Source organism: Aegilops tauschii, chromosome 1, assembly GCF_002575655.3.
Source record: "Aegilops tauschii subsp. strangulata cultivar AL8/78 chromosome 1, Aet v6.0, whole genome shotgun sequence".
Lineage (NCBI taxonomy): Eukaryota > Viridiplantae > Streptophyta > Magnoliopsida > Poales > Poaceae > Aegilops > Aegilops tauschii.
Genome location: NC_053035.3, coordinates 118,844,789 through 118,864,426, shown reverse-complemented (window position 1 = coordinate 118,864,426; position 19,638 = coordinate 118,844,789). Strand labels below are relative to the sequence as shown.

General features: G+C 46.3%; 2 protein-coding genes across 3 annotated transcripts; one reads left to right on the top strand and one right to left on the bottom strand.

Moving 5' to 3' along the window:
* The first annotated feature begins 13,234 nt into the window (after nucleotides 1-13,234).
* Nucleotides 13,235-14,780, top strand: LOC109766422 (uncharacterized protein At2g34160). Its single transcript, XM_040400084.3, has 5 exons — nucleotides 13,235-13,658; nucleotides 13,936-13,984; nucleotides 14,105-14,167; nucleotides 14,288-14,352; nucleotides 14,459-14,780. The coding sequence occupies exons 1-5, from the start codon at nucleotides 13,527-13,529 to the stop codon at nucleotides 14,552-14,554; spliced, it is 405 nt and encodes a 134-aa protein (XP_040256018.1). The 5' UTR covers nucleotides 13,235-13,526; the 3' UTR covers nucleotides 14,555-14,780.
* Nucleotides 14,781-14,970: 190 nt separating this feature from the next.
* Nucleotides 14,971-18,571, bottom strand: LOC109766420 (adenine nucleotide transporter BT1, chloroplastic/mitochondrial). 2 transcript variants are annotated; one of them, XM_020325188.3, is made up of 4 exons: nucleotides 18,239-18,571; nucleotides 17,252-18,141; nucleotides 15,837-15,998; nucleotides 14,971-15,729 (listed from the first exon to the last, which is right to left on the bottom strand). In XM_020325188.3, exons 2-4 carry the CDS (start codon nucleotides 17,864-17,866, stop codon nucleotides 15,259-15,261), a joined length of 1,248 nt encoding a protein of 415 aa, XP_020180777.1. In that variant the 5' UTR covers nucleotides 17,867-18,141; nucleotides 18,239-18,571; the 3' UTR covers nucleotides 14,971-15,258. The 2 variants fall into 2 exon arrangements, with proteins under 2 accessions (XP_020180777.1, XP_040256013.1); XM_040400079.3 differs by having other exon boundaries at nucleotides 18,278-18,529.
* Between the last annotated feature and the right edge of the window lie 1,067 nt (nucleotides 18,572-19,638).

The following is a 19,638-nucleotide window of genomic DNA, read 5'->3' as shown; positions in this document are numbered from 1 at the left end:
GAGCTCAATGTGACTAAGGGGTTAGCCACGAGATCATGCGTTATGGTACGAGTAAAGTGACTTGCCGGTAACGAGATTGAACAAGGTATTGGGATACCGACGATCGAATCTCGGGCAAGTAACATACCGATAGACAAAGGGAATTGTATACGGGATTGATTGAATCCTCGACATCGTGGTTCATCCGATGAGATCATCGAGGAGCATGTGGGAGACAACATGGGTATCCAGATCCCGATGTTGGTTATTGACCGGAGAGTCGTCTCGGTCATGTCTGCGTGTCTCCCGAACCCGTAGGGTCTACACACTTAAGGTTCGGTGACGCTAGGGTTGTAGAGATATTAGTATGCGGTAACCCGAAAGTTGTTCGGAGTCCCGGATGAGATCCCGGACGTCACGAGGAGTTCCGTAATGGTCCGGAGGTAAAGATTTATATATGGGAAGTCTTGTTTTGGTCGCCGGAAAAGTTTCGCGCATTATCGGTATTGTACCGGGAGTGCGGAAAGGGGTCCGGGGGTCCACCAAGGGGTCCACCTGCCCCGAGGGGCCACATGGGCTGTGGGGTGTGCGCCTTGGCCTATATGGGCCAAGGGAACCAGCCCCAAGAGGCCCATGCGCCAAGAGATAAGATAAAGGGAGAGTCCTAAAGGGGGAAGGCACCTCCTAGGTGCCTTGGGGAGGATGGACTCCTCCCTGGCCGCACCCTTCCTTGGAGGAAGGGCAAGGCTGCGTCCCCCCTCTCCCTTGGCCCTATATATAGTGGGGGGAAGGGAGGGCAGCAAACCCTAAGCCCTGGCGCCTCCCTCTCCCTCCCGTGACACATCTCCCTCCTCCCGCAGCGCTTGGCGAAGCCCTGTTGGAATCCCGCTACTTCCACCACCACGCCGTCGTGCTGCTGGATCTCCATCAACCTCTCCTCCCCCCTTGCTGGATCAAGAAGGAGGAGACGTCGCTGCTCCGTACGTGTGTTGAACGCGGAGGTGCCGTCCGTTCGGCGCTAGGATCATCGGTGATTTGGATCACGAGGAGTACAACTCCATCAACCCCGTTCTCTTGAACGCTTCCGCTCGCGATCTACAAAGGGTATGTAGATGCACTCCTCTCTCTCGTTGCTAGATGACTCCATAGATTGATCTTGGTGATGCATAGAAAATTTTGAATTTCTGCTACGTTCCCCATCGGTGGCATCATGAGCTAGGTCTATGCGTAGTTTCTATGCACGAGTAGAACACAAAGTAGTTGTGGGCGTCAATTTTCTCAATTTACTTGCCGTTACTAGTCTTATCTTGATTCGGCGACATCGTGGGATGAAGCGGCCCGGACCGACCTTACACGTGCACTTACGTGAGACAGGTTCCACCGACTGACATGCACTAGTTGCATAAGGTGGCTAGCGGGTGTCTGTCTCTCCCACTTTAGTCGGATCGGATTCGATGAAAAGGGTCCTTATGAAGGGTAAATAGAAATTGGCATATCACGTTGTGGCTTTTGCGTAGGTAAGAAACGTTCTTGCTAGAATCCCATAGCAGCCACGTAAAACATGCAACAACAATTAGAGGACGTCTAACTTGTTTTTGCAGGGTATGCTATGTGATCTGATATGGCCAAAAGGATGTGATGAATGATATATGTGATGTATGAGATTGATCATGTTCTTGTAATAGGAATCACGACTTGCATGTCGATGAGTATGACAACCGGCAGGAGCCATAGGAGTTGTCTTAATTTATTGAATGACCTGCGTGTCAATGAAAACGCCATGTAATTACTTTACTTTATTGCTAACCATTAGCCATAGTAGTAGAAGTAATAGTTGGCGAGACAACTTCATGAAGACACGATGATGGAGATCATGGTGTCATGCCGGTGACGAAGGTGATCATGCCGCGCCTCGAAGATGGAGATCAAAAGGCGCAAGATGATATTGGCCATATCACGTCACTTTATGATTTGCATGTGATGTTTATCATGTTTACATCTTATTTGCTTAGAACGACGGTAGCATAAATAAGATGATCCCTCACTAAAAATTTCAAGAGACGTGTTCCCCCTAACTGTGCACCATTGCGAAGGTTCGTTCTTTCGAAGCACCACGTGATGATCGGGTGTGATAGATTCTAACGTTCGAATACAACGGGTGTTGATGAGCCTAGCATGTACAGACATGGCCTCGGAACACATGCGAAACACTTAGGTTGACTTGACGAGCCTAGCATGTACAGACATGGCCTCGGAACACAAGAGATCGAAAGGTCGAACATGAGTCGTATAGTAGATGCGATCAACATGGGGATGTTCACCGATGATGACTAGTCCGTCTCACGTGATGATCGGACACGGCCTAGTTTGACTCGGATCATGTATCACTTAGATGACTAGAGGGATGTCTATCTGAGTGGGAGTTCATTAAATAATCAGATGAACTTAATTATCATGAACATAGTCAAAAGGTCTTTGCATATTATGTCATAGCTTACGCTTTAGTTCTACTGTTTAAGATATGTTCCTAGAGAAAATTTAGTTGAAAGTTGATAGTAGCAATTATGCGGGCTGGGTCCGTGAACTGAGGATTGTCCTCATTGCTGCACAGAAGGCTTATGTCCTTAATGCACCGCTCGATGTGCTGAACCTCAGCGTCGTCTGTAGATGTTGCGAAACATCTGACATACACGTTTTGATGACTACGTGATAGTTCAATGCGTAATGCTAACGGTTTAGAATTGTGGCACCAAAGACGTTTTGAAACGTCGCAAAACATATGAGATGTTTCGAAGACTGAAATTGGGATTTCAGACTAGTGCCCACGTCAAGAGGTATGAGACCCCTGACAAGTTTCTTAAGCCTGCAAACTAAGGGAGAAAAGCTCAATCGTTGAGCATGTGCTCAGATTGTCTGACTACCACAATCGCTTGAATCGAGTGGGAGTTAATCTTCCAGATGAGATAGTGATGGTTCTCCATAGTCACTGCCACCAAGCTATTAGAGCTTCGTGATGAACTATAACATATCAGGGATAGATATGATGATCCTTGAGCTATTCGCGATGTTTGACACCGCGAAAGTAGAAATCAAATAGGAGCATCAATTGTTGATGGTTAGTAAAACCACTAGTTTCAAGAAGGGCAAGGGCAAAAGGGATACTTCATGAAACAGCAAATCATTTGCTGCTCTAGTGAAGAATCCCAAGGTTAAACCCAAACCCGAGACTAAGTGCTCCTGTAATGAGGGGAACGGTCACTGAAGCAGTACTACCCTAGATACTTGGTAGATGAGAAGGCAGGCAAGGTCGACAGAAGTATATTGGATATACATTATATGAATGTGTACTTTACTAGTACTCCTAGCAGCACCAGGGTATTAGATACCGGTTTGGTTGCTAAGTGTTAGTAACTCGAAATAAAAGCTGCGGAATAAATGGAGACTAGCTAAAGGTGAGATGACGATGTGTGTTGGAAGTGTTTCCAAGGTTGATGTGATCAAGCATCGCATGCTCCCTCTACCATGGAGATTGGTGTTTGCGTTGAGCATAAACATGATTGGATTATGTTTATCGCAATACGGTTATTCATTTAAGGAGAATAATGGTTACTCTGTTTATTTGAATAATACCTTCAATGGTCTTACACCTAAAATGAATCTCGATCGCAGTGATACACATGTTCGTGCCAAAAGATATAAAACAGTAATGATAGTACCACATACTTGTGGCACTGCCATTTGAGTCATAATGGTATAGAACGCATGAGAAGCTCCATGTAGATGGATCTTTGGACTCACTCGTTTTTTAAAAGATTGAGACATGCGAACCATGTCTATTGGTATATATGCATGAAGAAACTCCATGCAGATGGATCGTTTGGACTCACTTGATTTTGAATCACTTGAGACATGCAAATCATACCACATGGGCAAGATGACTGAAAGGCCTCGTTTTCAGTAAGATGGAACAAGAGAGCAACTTGTTGGAAGTAATACATTTGATGTGTGCAGTCCAATGAGTGCTGAGGCACGCAGTGGATATCGATATGTTCTTACTTCACAGATGATTTGAGTAGATGCTGAGAATATTTACTTGATGAAACACAAGTCTGAATTATTGAAAGGTTCAAGTAATTTCAGAGTGAAGTTGAAGATCGTCGTGACAAGAGGATAAAATGTCTATGATATGATCGTAGAGATATCTGAGTTACGAGTTTGGCACACAATTAAGACATTGTGGAAAGTGTTTCACAATTAATACCGCCTGGAACACCACAGTGTGATGGTGTGTCCGAACATCATAACTGCACCCTATTGGATATGGTGCATACCATGATGTCTCTTATCGAATTACCACTATCGTTTATGGGTTAGGCATTAGAGACAACCGCATTCACTTTAAATAGGGCACCACGCAATTCCGTTGAGACGACACCGTTTAGAGAAACCTAAGCTCTCGTTTCTTAAAAGTTTGGGGCTGCGACGCTTATGTGAAAATGTTTCAGGCTGATAAGCTCGAACCCAAAGCGGATAAATGCATCTTCATAGAATACCCAAAACAGTTGGGTATACCTCCTATTTCAGATCCGGAAGCGAGGTGATTGTTTCTAGAAACAGGTCCTTTCTCGAGGAAAAGTTTCTCTCGAAAGAATTGAGTGGGAGGATGGTGGAGACTTGATAAGGTTATTGAACCGTCACTTCAACTAGTGTGTAGCAGGGCACAGGAAGTTGTTCCTGTGGCACCTACACCAATTGAAGTGGAAGCTTATGATATTGATCATGAAACTTCGGATCAAGTCACTACCAAACCTCGTAGGTCGACAAGGATGCGTACTACTTCAGAGTGGTATGTAATCCTGTCTTGGAAGTCATGTTGCTAGACAACAATGAACCTACGAGCTATGGAGAAGCGATGGTGGGCCCATATTCCGACAAATGGTTAGAAGCCATGAAATCCGAGATAGGATCCATGTATCAGAACAAAGCATGGACTTTGGTGAACTTGCCCGATGATCGGCAAGCCATTGAGATAAACGGATCTTTAAGAAGAAGACGGACATGGACGGTAATGTTACCGTCTATGAAGCTCGACTTGTGGCAAAGAGTATTTTCACAAGTTCAAGGAGTTGACTACGATGAGATTTTCTCATCCGTAGCGATGCTTAAGTCCGTCGGAATCATGTTAGCATTAGCTGCATTTATGAAATCTGGCAGATGGATGTCAAAACAAGTTTCCTTACCAGTTTTCGTAAGGAAAGGTTGTATGTGATACAATCAGAAAGGTTTTGTCGATCCTAAGGATGCTAAAAGGTATGCTAAGCTCCAGCGATCCTTCCATGGATTAGAGCAAGCATCTCGGAGTCAGAATATACGCTTTGATGGAGTGATCAAAGTTTTTGGGTTTATACAAAGTTTGTTAGAAACTTGTATTTACAATAAAGTGAGTGGGAGCGCTACAACATTTCTGATAAGTATATGTGAATGACATATTGTTGATCCGAAATGATGTAAAATTTCTAGAAAGCATAAAGGGTTGTTTGAAAGGAGTTTTTCAAAGGAAGACCTGGATAAAGCTGCTTACATATTGGGCATCAAGATCTATAGAGATAGATCAAGACGCCTGATGATACTTTCAAAGAACGCACACCTTGACATGATTTTGAAAGAGTTCAAAATAGATCAGCCAAGAAGGAGTTCTTGGCTGTGTTACAAGGTGTGAGTATTGAGTAAGACTCAAGACCTGACCACAGCAGAAGAGAGAGAAAGGACGAAGGTCGTCCCCTGTGCTTTAGACGTAGGCTCTACAGTATGCTATGCTGTGTACCGCACATGAAGTGTGCCTTGCCATGAGTTGGTCAAGGGGTACAATAGTGATCCGGGAATGGATCACATGACAGCGGTCGAACTTATCCTTAGTATCTAGTGGACTAAGGAATTTTCTCGATTATGGAGGTGAAAAGGAGTTCGTCGTAAAGGGTTACGTCGATGCGAACTTTGACACTAATCCGGATGACTCTGAGTAGTAAACCGGATTCGTATAGTAGAGCAGTTATTTGAAATGGCTCCAAGTAGCGCGTGGTAGCATCCACAAGATGACATAGATATTCGTAAAGCACACACGGATCTGAAAGGTTCAGACCCGTTGACTAATAACCTCTCTCACAAGCATAACATGATCAAACCAGAACTCATTGAGTGTTAATCACATAGTGATGTGAACTAGATTGTTGACTCTAGTAAACTCTTTGGATGTTGGTCGCATGGTGATGTGACCTGTGAGTGTTAATCACATGGTGATGTGAACTAGATTATTGACTCTAGTGCAAGTGGGAGACTGTTGGAAATATGCCCTAGAGGCAATAATAAATTGGTTATTATTATATTTCCTTGTTCATGATAATCGTTTATTATCCATGCTAGAATTGTATTAATAGGAAACTCAGATACATGTGTGGATACATAGACAACACCATGTCCCTAGTAAGCCTCTAGTTGACTAGCTCGTTGATCAATAGATGGTTACGGTTTCCTGACCATGGACATTGGATGTCGTTGATAACGGGATCACATCATTAGGAGAATGATGTGATGGACAAGACCCAATCCTAAGCCTAGCACAAGATCGTGTAGTTCGTTTGCTAAGAGCTTTTCTAATGTCAAGTATCATTTCCTTAGACCATGAGATTGTGCAACTCCCGGATACCGTAGGAATGCTTTGGGTGTACCAAACGTCACAACGTAACTGGGTGGCTATAAAGGTGCACTACAGGTATCTCCAAAAGTGTCTGTTGGGTTGGCATGAATCGAGACTGGGATTTGTCACTCCGTGTATGATGGAGAGGTATCTCTGGGCCCACTCGGTAATGCATCATCATAATGAGCTCAATGTGACTAAGGGGTTAGCCACGAGATCATGCGTTATGGTACGAGTAAAGTGACTTGCCGGTAACGAGATTGAACAAGGTATTGGGATACCGACGATCGAATCTCGGGCAAGTAACATACCGATAGACAAAGGGAATTGTATACGGGATTGATTGAATCCTCGACATCGTGGTTCATCCGATGAGATCATCGAGGAGCATGTGGGAGCCAACATGGGTATCCAGATCCCACTGTTGGTTATTGACCGGAGAGTCGTCTCGGTCATGTCTGCGTGTCTCCCGAACCCGTAGGGTCTACACACTTAAGGTTCGGTGACGCTAGGGTTGTAGAGATATTAGTATGCGGTAACCCAAAAGTTGTTCGGAGTCCCGGATGAGATCCCGGACGTCACGAGGAGTTCCGGAATGGTCCGGAGGTAAAGATTTATATATGGGAAGTCTTGTTTTGGTCGCCGGAAAAGTTTTGCGCATTATCGGTATTGTACCGGGAGTGCGGAAAGGGGTCCGGGGGTCCACCTGACCCGGGGGGGCCACATGGGCTGTGGGGTGTGCGCCTTGGCCTATATGGGCCAAGGGAACCAGCCCCAAGAGGCCCATGCGCCAAGAGATAAGATAAAGGGAGAGTCCTAAAGGGGGAAGGCACCTCCTAGGTGCCTTGGGGAGGATGGACTCCTTCCTGGCCGCACCCTTCCTTGGAGGAAGGGCCAAGGCTGCGCCCCCCTCTCCCTTGGCCCTATATATAGTGGGGGGAAGGGAGGGCAGCAAACCCTAAGCCCTGGCGCCTCCCTCTCCCTCCCGTGACACATCTCCCTCCTCCCGCAGCGCTTGGCGAAGCCCTGTTGGAATCCCGCTACTTCCACCACCACGCCGTCGTGCTGCTGGATCTCCATCAACCTCTCCTCCCCCCTTGCTGGATCAAGAAGGAGGAGACGTCGCTGCTCCGTACGTGTGTTGAACGCGGAGGTGCCGTCCGTTCGGCGCTAGGATCATCGGTGATTTGGATCACGACGAGTACGACTCCATCAACCCCGTTCTCTTGAACGCTTCCGCTCGCGATATACAAAGGGTATGTAGATGCACTCCTCTCTCTCGTTGCTAGATGACTCCATAGATTGATCTTGGTGATGCGTAGAAAATTTTGAATTTCTGCTACGTTCCCCATCAAATGCATCATCATAATGAGCTCAAAGTGACCAAGTGGTTGATCACGGGATCATGCATTACGGTACGAGTAAAGTGACTTGCCGGTAACGAGATTGAACAAGGTATTGGGATACCGACGATCGAATCTCGGGCAAGTAACGTATCGATTGACAAAGGAAATTGTATACGGGATTGATTGAATCCTCGACATCGCGGTTCATCCGATGAGATAATCGAGGAACATGTGGGAGCCAACATGGGTATCCAGATCTCGCTGTTGGTTATTGACCGGAGAGTCGTCTCGGTCATGTCTGCATGTCTCCCGAACCCGTAGGGTCTACACACTTAAGGTTCGGTGACGCTAGGGTTGTAGAGATATTAGTATGCGGTAACCCGAAAGTTGTTCGGAGTCCCGGATGAGATCCCGGACGTCACGAGGAGTTCCGGAATGGTCCGGAGGTGAAGAATTATATATAGGAAGTCCAGTTTCGGCCACCGGGAAAGTTTAGGGGGTTACCGGTATTGTACCGGGACCACCGGAAGGGTCCCGGGGGTCCACCGGGTGGGGCCACCTATCCCGGAGGGCCCCATGGGCTGAAGTGGGAGGGGAACCAGCCCCTGGTGGGCTGGTGCGCCCCCCTTGGGCCTCCCCCTGCGCCTAGGGTTGGAAACCCTAGGGGTGGGGGCGCCCCCCACTTGGCTTGGGGGGGGGAAGCCACCCCTTGGCCGCCGCCCCCCTTGGAGATTGCATCTCCCAAGGCCGGCGCCCCACCAGGGGGCCTATATATAGTGGGGGGGGAGGGAGGGCAGCCGCACCACAACCCCTGGCGCCTCCCTCTCCCTCCCGTGACACCTCTCCCTCTCGCTGTGCTTGGCGAAGCCCTGCCGAGATCCCCGCTACTTCCACCACCACGCCGTCGTGCTGCTGGATCTCCATCAACCTCTCCTTCCCCCTTGCTGGATCAAGAAGGAGGAGACTTCTTCCCAACCGTACGTGTGTTGAACGCGGAGGTGCCGTCCGTTCGGCGCTCGGTCATCGGTGATTTGGATCACGATGAGTACGACTCCATCAACCCCGTTCACTTGAACGCTTCCGCTCGCGATCTACAAGGGTATGTAGATGCCCTCCTCTCCCTCGTTGCTAGATGACTCCATAGATTGATCTTGGTGATGCGTAGAAAATTTTAAATTCCTGCTACGATCCCCAACAACAAGAGCACGGGCCATCTATCTACAATCAACATAGACAAGCAAGATACTATCAGGTACTAAGTTCATGATAAATTTAAGTTCAATTAATCATATTACTTAAGAACTCCCACTTAGATAGACATCCCTCTAATCCTCTAAGTGATCACGTGATCCAAATCAACTAAACCATAACCGATCATCACGTGAAATGGAGTAGCTTTCAATGGCGAACATCATTATGTTGATCATATCTACTATATGATTCACGATCGACCTTTCGGTCTCAGTGTTCCGAGGCCATATCTGCATATGCTAGGCTCGTCAAGTTTAACCTGAGTATTCTGCGTGTGCAAAACTGGCTTGCACCTGTTGTAGATGGACGTAGAGCTTATCACACCCGATCATCACGTGGTGTCTGGGCACGACGAACTTTGGCAACGGTGCATACTCAGGGAGAACACTTTTATCTTGAAATTTAGTGAGAGATCATCTTATAATGCTACCGTCAATCAAAGCAAGATAAGATGCATAAAAGATAAACATCACATACAATCAATATAAGTGATATGATATGCCCATCATCATCTTGTGCTTGTGATCTCCATCTCCGAAGCACCGTCATGATCACCATCGTCACCGGCGCGATACCTTGATCTCCATCGTAGCATCGTTGTCGTCTCACCAATCTTATGCTTCTATGACTATCGCTACCGCTTAGTGATAAAGTAAAGCATTACAAGGCGATTGCGTTGCATACAATAAAGCGACAACCATATGGCTCCTGCCAGTTGCCGATAACTCAGTTACAAAACATGATCATCTCATACAATAAAATTTAGCATCATGTCTTGACCATATCACATCACAACATGCCCTGCAAAAACAAGTTAGACGTCCTCTACTTTGTTGTTGCAAATTTTACGTGGCTGCTACGGGCTTAGCAAGAACCGTTCTTACCTACGCATCAAAACCACAACGATAGTTTGTCAAGTTGGTGCTATTTTAACCTTCGCAAGGACCGGGCGTAGCCACACTCGGTTCAACTAAAGTTGGAGAAACTGACACCCGCCAGCCACGTGTGTGCAAAGCACGTCGGTAGAACCAGTCTCGCGTAAGCGTACGCGTAATATCGGTCCGGGCCGCTTCATCCAACAATACCGCCGAACCAAAGTATGACATGCTGGTAAGCAGTATGACTTATATCGCCCACAACTCACTTGTGTTCTACTCGTGCATATAACATCTACGCATAAAACCAGGCTCGGATGCCACTGTTGGGCAACGTAGTAATTTAAAAAAAAATTCCTACGCACACGCAAGATCATGGTGATGCATAGCAACGAGAGGGGAGAGTGTTGTCCACGTACCCTCGTAGACCGAAAGCGGAAGCGTTACCACAACGCGGTTGATATAGTCGTACGTCTTCACGATCCGACCGATCAAGTACCGAACGCACGGCACCTCCGAGTTCAGCACACGTTCAGCCCGATGACGTCCCTCGAACTCCGATCCAGCCGAGTGTTGAGGGAGAGTTTCGTCAGCACGACGGCGTGGTGATGATGATGATGTTCTACAGACGCAGGGCTTCGCCTAAGCACCGCTACAGTATTATCGAGGTGGACTATGGTGGAGGGGGCACCGCACACAGCTAAAAGATCAAATCAATTGTTGTATCTCTAGGGTGCCCCCTGCCCCCGTATATAAAGGAGTAAGGGGGGAGGTGCAGCCGGCCAGGAGGAGGCGCGCTAGGAGGAGTCCTGCTCCCACCGGGAGTAGGACTCCCTCCCTTTTCCTTGTTGGACTAGGAGAGGAGAGGGAAGGAGAGAGGGGGAAAGGAAAGGGGGGGCGCCGCCCCCCTCCTTGTCCAATTCAGACTTGGGGGGGAGGGGCGCGCGGCTGCCCCTTGGCCGCCTCTTCTCTTCCACCAATTGGGCCCATGAGGCCCAATAGCCTCCGGGGAGGGGGGTTCCGGTAACCCCCCGGTACTCCGGTATATATCCGATAACCCCTGGAACCATTCCGGTGTCCGAATATAGTCATCCAATATATCAATCTTCATGTCTCGACCATTTCGAGACTCCTCGTTATGTCCGTGATCATATCCGGGACTCCGAACAACCTTCGGTACATCAAAACTCATAAACTCATAATATAACTGTCATCGAAACTTTAAGCGTGCGGACCCTACGGGTTCGAGAACTATGTAGACATGACCGAGACACGTCTCCGGTCAATAACCAATAGCGGAACCTGGATGCTCATATTGGCTCCCACATATTCTACGAAGATCTTTATTGGTCAGACCGCATAACAACATACGTTGTTCCCTTTGTCATCGGTATGTTACTTGCCCGAGATTCGATCGTCGGTATCTCAATACCTAGTTCAATCTCGTTACCGGCAAGTCTCCTTACTCGTTCTGTAATACATCATCTCACAACTAACTCATTAGTTACAATGCTTGCAAGGCTTATAGTGATGTGCATTACCGAGTGGGCCCAGAGATACCTCTCCGACAATCGGAGTGACAAATCCTAATATCGAAATACGCCAACCCAACAAGTACCTTCGGAGACACCTGTAGAGCACCTTTACAATCACCCAGTTACGTTGTGACGTTTGGTAGCACACAAAGTGTTCCTCCGGTAAACGGGAGTTGCATAATCTCATAGTCATAGGAACATGTATAAGTCATGAAGAAAGCAATGGCAACATACTAAATGATCGAGTGCTAAGCTAACGGAATGGGTCAAGTCAATCACATCATTCTCCTAATGATGTGACCCCGTTAATCAAATGACAACTCATGTCAATGGCTAGGAAACATAACCATCTTTGATCAACGAGCTAGTCAAGTAGAGGCATACTAGTGACACTCTGTTTGTCTATGTATTCACACAAGTATTATGTTTCCGGTTAATACAATTCTAGCATGAATAATAAACATTTATCATGATATAAGGAAATAAATAATAACTTTATTATTGCCTCTAGGGCATATTTCCTTCAGATCCCATGTTAATAGGTTTCGATGAACTTTTGATGAAAAAATCGGACGAAAAAACCAAACTGGGAGCACATTTTTCCCCCTTTCCAAAGAGCAAAAACAAATCCATGCCTTCACGAAAAGTAAATGCATGCCTCTTACAGAAGAAGAATAAAAAAACAATTTTTTTTCTTTTTCGAGAGGCATGGTTGTGCCTCTCGCAAAGCAAATTCGTGCCTCCATAAGAAATAAATCCGTGCCTCTCGCGATTTTTTTTCCTTTTCAAAAGGAACCACGAAAAGTAAATTTGTGCCTCTCGTGAAAGGAAAAAAACGTGTATTTTTTTCTTTTACAAGAGGCACGGTTATGTCTCCCGAGGAAGCAAACCTGTGCGTCCACAAGAACTAAATATGTCCCTCTCTCGGAAGGAAAAAAAACATGTTTTTTTTCTTCAGAGAGGCATTACTGTGCCTTTCGCGAAAGCAATTCCGTGCCTCTACGAGAAGTAAATCCGTGCCCCTCACAGAAAGAAAAATAATGTGTTTTTCCTTTCCGAGAGGCACGGCTGTGCATCTCACAGAAGCAAATTCGTACCTCCACCAGAAGTAATTCCGTGCCTCTTGTGGAAGAAAAAAACATGATTGTTTTTTCTTTTGCGAGCGGTACGGCTGTGCCTCTAGTAGAAGCAAATCCATGCCTTCATGAAAAATAAATCCGTGCCTTTCGCAAAAAAAAACACATTTTTTTCACGCAAAATTTTCTTTGTCAAAAATCTAAAAAAGACCGAAGGAAAACCAAGAGGCTGGAAAAAAAACCTGAAAAAGTCATCTAAAAGGCAAAAACGCGTATAGAGAAATAAAAATAGAAATAAATCAAAAGAAAACACATAATGCGCGACACGTGGCGGCGGCTGAGAGCGCGTCAAATGACGCGCTCCCAGCCCACTCAAGGTGACCCTTGCGGGGGCTTCCGGAGAAGTACTCGCTCCTTAGTTGTTCTCCCGTATTTTGGTACAGAGGTGGTATATTTTTCCTTTTTAGAGGTCCGGACTTCCTATAAAATTAGGAAATTAGAAGGATACTTTTGATTTCAGAGAAACACTCGTAAACTATTTGAGTTGGAGCTGGGCACGGACTCGGTACCCGACTCCTCGCACGACCCGCTCCCGATCCGACTCGTCTTCTCATCCGATCGTCTCAGACAGCCATTAATATCGCCACGCCCCGTCTTCCTCCCTCCGACCTGAAGCCACGAGCCACGAACCCGTCCCGCGCACGATCGAGACGAGCAGGGAATCGCCGCCGGCGGACCGTTCGATCTTGCTATTAGCAGCGGCATAACCAATGTCGGGCGACGCGGCGGAGGCGCAGAGAGCGAGGGCCGCCAACGGCGGCGGCGGCGGCGGCGGGAGCAGCAACCGGATTCAGGTGTCCAACACCAAGAAACCCCTCTTCTTCTACGTCAACCTCGCCAAGGTATTTATTACTATATCTGTTCACGAGTCGATCGATCGACCGATCGGCTGTGGGTCTCGTTGTTACGCCATGGAACCTTGCTATACGTACGATAAATTCGTGTCGAACACTCCATACAATTAGAGACAGCCATAGATGATTCAGTTCGTGGGCCCTAGTATTTAGAGATGATCCCAGTCTGATCGTACTGTTGTCCAACGAGAAGGCATCGTACGCAGAGTAGTTTCGTACGCCATGGCCTGGTGGGTGCTGATCCTTTCCCTTGCGTCGCGTGCAGAGGTACATGCAGCAGCACGGCGAGGTCGAGCTCTCCGCGCCCGGCATGGGTACGTCGCCTACTCCTCCTTGCATCGCGTCAAATATGTCTGCGATTAATAAGGATTATATGTAGTGTTCTTGCATGAGATAATTTGAACCATGGACATATCTGCCTAATATGCTTGCAGCCATAGCGACGGTCGTGACCGTGGCAGAGATTCTGAAAAACAATGGCTTCGCATTCGAGACAAGTAAGAACTTTTTCCCCTTGCCCAACATTATACACTTATGCTAATAGTGATAGCATTATATTGAGACCCTGCTTTTTTAATATGGCACAAACATTCTCTAATCAAGAATAATATGTGCAGGGATTACGACATCCACTGTGGAAATCAAGGATGAGATGAGAGGGCGGCCAATCCAAAAGGCCAAGGTCAGAATAATCCATATTGTCATATCATCAGAATTTTGTTTTTAGCAGGATATCATTCAGATATTGTTCTTTTTACCCCAACATTTACGTTGAACATTTTGCGCAGATTGAGATAGTGCTGCGGAAGAGCGACAAGTTTGATGAGTTGATGGCCACGGCTGCGGCGGAGGAGGCAGCAGAAGACGAGGAGGAGCAGACCTAGAAATTGCTAGTCATGTAGACATGATGGCTTCTGTTTTCTTTTGTTATTACTTTTGGTTACATCGGGAGCAGGGCGATAGCGAGGATGAAGATGTGTTCAGTTCTTGATCAATGTGAACCTCTAGAATTTATTAAACATATACATATTTGATTCATTCAAAATGCATGCTGCAGCTGTTGGTAATGTTAATTTTGCAATGCAATTGCGGCAAGAGCTGATAATTTAAGTGTTTGTCTGGAAGGCTTGCCATGAGTTGGCATCAAAATCAAAAGTACATACCAGACTTGCCATGAGTTGGCATCAAAATCAAAAGTCCATAACACAATCAACTGAACAAGATCAATTTCGATGCCACTCATGTAGAATTTGATGTCTCACGAGTTAATTTCACTGGTTTCATACGCCCAAACAAAGACTTTACGACAAACACACGCTTCATTCATGCATATAGCCAAAGCAAACTGGAAACATATGTAACTTTTTATCAGGTCAAGCTGAGACTACAGAAAGAGTTTGAAATCTTGTAGCAACAGTTATTGAGATTAGTCAGGTAACATCATCCAAAGAAGACCAAAAAAGTTTACCCACTGTCTGTCACGAAACCTAGTATCTTGGGAGGAAGGCCCTAGGATCAGATCCATAATAGGACCAGCAAACAAAACTCAAGCCACTACCCTTTTATGGAGCTGTTGTCGAGGAACGCTTCACTCGTCCTCTTCCTCAATTAGTATCTTCTTGCAAGCTTCGTAGCACATAAACGAAATCCCAGCAGCAGGCACCAGCTTCATGCAACTAGGCCCCAGTCCTCTGTAGAGGCCCCCAACCCCTTCGTCCTCGAGAATGGTCAGGAGAGCGTGAAGCATGTTCTTGTATACCTTTCGGCCGCCAACAGCTCCGACTTGCATGTGTTTGCGGGCAACCTCAAGAGGAAATGTGGCGGTGCTTGAGATGGCTCCTGCAGCAGACCCAATGAGCAGGGTTGGAACGTTGCTGATTTCATTTGTCTTGAACATTTTCTTGTACACCTTCTTAAGGGTGTCATACGCGAAGTAGTTGGTTGCTGCATATGGCACCACTCCGATTAGACTTGGGGTTAAGCCTCTGTACAGCTCAGCGGGGCCTTCTTCACGGACGATTTTCACAAATGCATGGAGGAAGTTATCATACACGCCTCTCTGCACAATTAGAGGGCATTCATCATATGCACTTCATGTGTTGTAATAGAACTCTAACAAAAGTTTTTTTTCTGGCATCCAGACAGTTCTTGCATAATAACACTAACCTGTATGGTTAATCGAGTCTTAATTAGTTCCAGAGGGTATGTACACAGAGTTGAGCTGACACCAGCAAAAGCCCCTGCCACTAGTGAAGGAGGGATTGGGATCCTCCGTTCTTCCCCAGATTTGGGGGTTAGGAACTTCTTAGCTGTATCAAAGGCAAAAAGCTGCAACAAAAGAGGAAAAAGGGTCAAAACAAGCATTAAGGAAGAGGATAAACCATATGGAAATAACTGCATAAGAGATAAGCTAGCACAGAAATATTCTCAATAAAATATTGATTGAAAGGGTAAATAGAATTAGCATCAAGGTAAATAAAGGTACAGAAAAGTGGCGAAACTAATGCTAATGATCTGCAGCTCAGTTGAAAGGTTGTAAAGCACTATAATTAAATGAACAGATTGATTAGACTGGACGGTCAAGACAAGATTGAAGTTATTCCTGCTCACATCCAACACTTCAGGCATGAAAATCTTTAAATGATGAACATAATCATCCGGAGACTTTGGCAGGTGCATGGCAATAAAACGGCAACGCGAAGTTTCTTGGTATATGGATTATGGGCTATGGAAATTGGAATAGACACTGATATGTTATCTTGACTGATCTTGTACAAAGAAAGAACCAAGTGGTTCAAAGCCTCTAATTTATGCAATCCAGAGCTTTGTTTAAGTGTTGAAGCTACTTATTTTTTAGACCAGCTTGGGCAGAGGACAGGCAAGTTGGCAACCACCAAAATCAATTTCATAGGGTAAACTACAACGACTCCTTGTTATATGAACCTAACTTTTGATTCTGTTAACATAAAAGGTCTCTAAGGAAAAAATGAGAACAGTACTATATTAAGATGAATCAAATTGAAATAAAAATTGTGGTATTATGATATGAAGTACATCAAAGCATGAGGTCTCTTCTGAACTAGATTGAAGGATTAGTCACAAGTGGCCTAGCTCAGGAAAGCTCTTAATATGTGTTTGCGTAAATCCAGCTTAAAAAAATTCATATGTAGGCACTTTGCCAAATAGGAGCGACAGTACTTCAGTTTTAAACAAAACAAAAAAATAAGTTAGCCCAGGTTAAATAGTAAACTTAGTTGAAGAATATATGTAGGCACTGTGCCAAATAGCAGTATAGGACCTGAGCCAATAGTAAGAAAAATGGACCTAAGCTGAAATTTGGACAGAAAGGGACACTGATTTACAACGAGTAAAGCTTAACTTTGTATGTGGGTGGGTATGTGCATTTACATGCTAATCAAAAGAAAAAGCATAGGCAAGGACTCATAACATTATGGTAAATAAGTCTCCTGCTTAGTACGTATACATTAAAAAAATCACAGTAATAGAATCAATCATATTCAAAACAAGGGAACCATGGTGCAGAATCAAGAAAACAGGGCAGCCATGGATCAATTAGTTACCTCGATTGCTTTGCTCGGGGCGACTCGAATGACATTAACAAAATTGCCGCGGAACAGCCCGGTCCATCCTTCATTCTTCATGATAGACTCAAACACCTCCGTAGATGAATTCCCATTGCTGCCGACCATCAAATGTGTCCTAATCGTCTCCAAAGGTGCGACAACTGTCCTTGACACTGCCCCTGCAATCCCCCCACTGATGAGCCTCTTGAGGTGGGAATTCCCAACCTTAATCTTGATCCTCACCGCTTTCTTCTTCCCCTTCCCCCGCAACCCCACTCCATCACCCGGCACCGGCAGGGATGTTTCGACGGCCTCCGGTGAAACGTACTTTCTGTACGGGTCCTGGGGGTTTCCCGACGATGTGGCGCCAGAGGAGGAGGAGGAGGCCGGGAAGCCCACCCCCACCTTGTGGCCGACGCTGGCAAAGAGACCAGCGGGTGGGTGGAAGGACTGGTGGAGGGTCCATGCCAGGTTGAATCCACAATTGCTATCTGCATCACAGGGCGCCGCAGGTGGAGGTGGTGGCACGGAGAGGGAGAGGAAGCAACAGCCCCAATCCGCTGCCGTCGCCTCCGCGCATTGCAACCGCACGCTGCCGCTCTTGTTGCTCATCGCCTCGGCTCGTCTCCAGGGAGGGATTGCTAGCCTACGGTGGTCTCGGTAGGGCTCCGGCCCTCCTCAACCCCAAGAACCAAAAGGGCTGGCACTTGTCCCAAAGGAATGAAAGCCGACAGCGACGGATATCAAGGGGGGGTTCAACCGGCCGGGCGTGGAAGAGACGCGGAAAGGCAAGGGGAATCTCGGTGGCGGATAAAGGGCGCGATTTCCAGCGGCTCGCCGGACGGATCAATTCGCCCCGGTGATGGCGTCAGAGCAGTCAAAGGAATCTGCATGTTGGGAGAGAAAAACGCAATTCAATAAATAAAGATTCGGAGGCCCTTTCACCACGGCGCGATTTGGAGCCGGAGGAACGGGGGCGGTTACCTGGAGCACGCATTTAACTCGCCGCGTTACTGTCCCGACCTCGCGCTTCTTGGCCGCCGCCGCCGCCGCCGCGGCGGGAGGTGAAGATGCAGGGTGGCGGGTGAGGAAAGGAGTCAAAATGGGCAGCACGGCAACAAGGCTGCACTTTTCCCTCTCGCGACGTTGTACCTACACTCCCTCGTACTTACTTCTCCCGTTCCTCCACTGAAGACACGGCGGGCCGGCGCTCGAGTACTTGCTAGCTCAGCCCAGTAATGGTAGATTGGTACTAGTACTCCACAAGAACAGTTTCGCCTACTTGGAGCATCTCCAGTGGATGGTGTAAATTTGGACGTGTATATCTCCATATACACGTCCATATACACCTTGCTAAATTATACACCTCTCAGTTTTTCAGTGGAACGTGTAAATTAGGACGTGTATATTAGAAACGTGACGGCGACTTGGGGCGAGCTCCTCCGATCCTTCCTCCGGGCGGGCGCGGGACGAAGCAGCGGTCTCCTTTTCGTGAGCTCACGAGCGTGGCTTGCTCGTGTATATTTCCACGCCTCGTACCGTCGTGGCCTGGGCGTGGATGTTTACACGCCCTCTTACACGAGTCGCTGGAGCAGTTTTTCAGCTCACATCGTGTATATTTGCTATACACGTCCATATAGATGATCCACTAGAGATGTTCTTAGAAACATCCCCCCCTATAACACGTGGTGGCTTGAAAGCATTCGCTCCGCTCTGTGGTGCCGGGTGAATCCTCCTGGGTCATTTTTTTTCTTGAGGTCAACTCCCACCATAAATAAAAACAGAAATACTTGCTCTCCATCCACTCCTATATATTAAATATAAGTCTTTTTAGAGATTTTATTATGAACTACCTACGAAACAAATGGATGAATCTATATTCTAACATACGTCTATATACAATCATATGTAATTCATATTGAAATCTTTAAAAGGATTTATATTTAGAAACAAAGGGGTAGTTAGAGAAAAGAACCATACTCATAAGTAGTAATGACTTTGATTGTAGAACTTTTTTTGTATGGAGGTATGGCTTGGAGAACACTAAAAGGTGTGCTAAGAGCGTTTACAGCTGGATTTGACAAATCCAGCTCCATAGACGTGTTTGGACACGTCCGCAGACGCATCCGTACAGCCCCTCATATTTTTATGCTCGGCATCCATATATTTCAAATCCATGCATGTCCATCACACGTTAATGTCACACCGTAAATAACAAATGTTGGTACCGGAAATTCATAGCTTTTACATAAAATTTATTTTAATTGCACAACTCAAACATTAGCTCTTTGGTCCACATATGCTCCACAAGATTATTGAGTAGCTGTGTGTGCACATGATGATCTCAAACATTCTGATGCATCTGTAGAAAGTTATAAGATGAG

Bases quoted from the DNA above. Each gene is read 5' to 3' on its own strand.
- LOC109766422 (XM_040400084.3), top strand. From the start codon at position 13,527: ATGTCGGGCGACGCGGCGGAGGCGCAGAGAGCGAGGGCCGCCAACGGC. The intron at 13,985-14,104 runs GTACGTCGCCTA...ATATGCTTGCAG, and splicing joins GCTCTCCGCGCCCGGCATGG to CCATAGCGACGGTCGTGACC. The intron at 14,353-14,458 runs GTCAGAATAATC...CATTTTGCGCAG, and splicing joins GGCCAATCCAAAAGGCCAAG to ATTGAGATAGTGCTGCGGAA.
- LOC109766420 (XM_020325188.3), bottom strand. From the start codon at position 17,866: ATGAGCAACAAGAGCGGCAGCGTGCGGTTGCAATGCGCGGAGGCGACG. The intron at 15,999-17,251 runs GTAACTAATTGA...CTTTTGTTGCAG, and splicing joins CCCCGAGCAAAGCAATCGAG to CTTTTTGCCTTTGATACAGC. The intron at 15,730-15,836 runs GTTAGTGTTATT...CTAATTGTGCAG, and splicing joins AGACTCGATTAACCATACAG to AGAGGCGTGTATGATAACTT.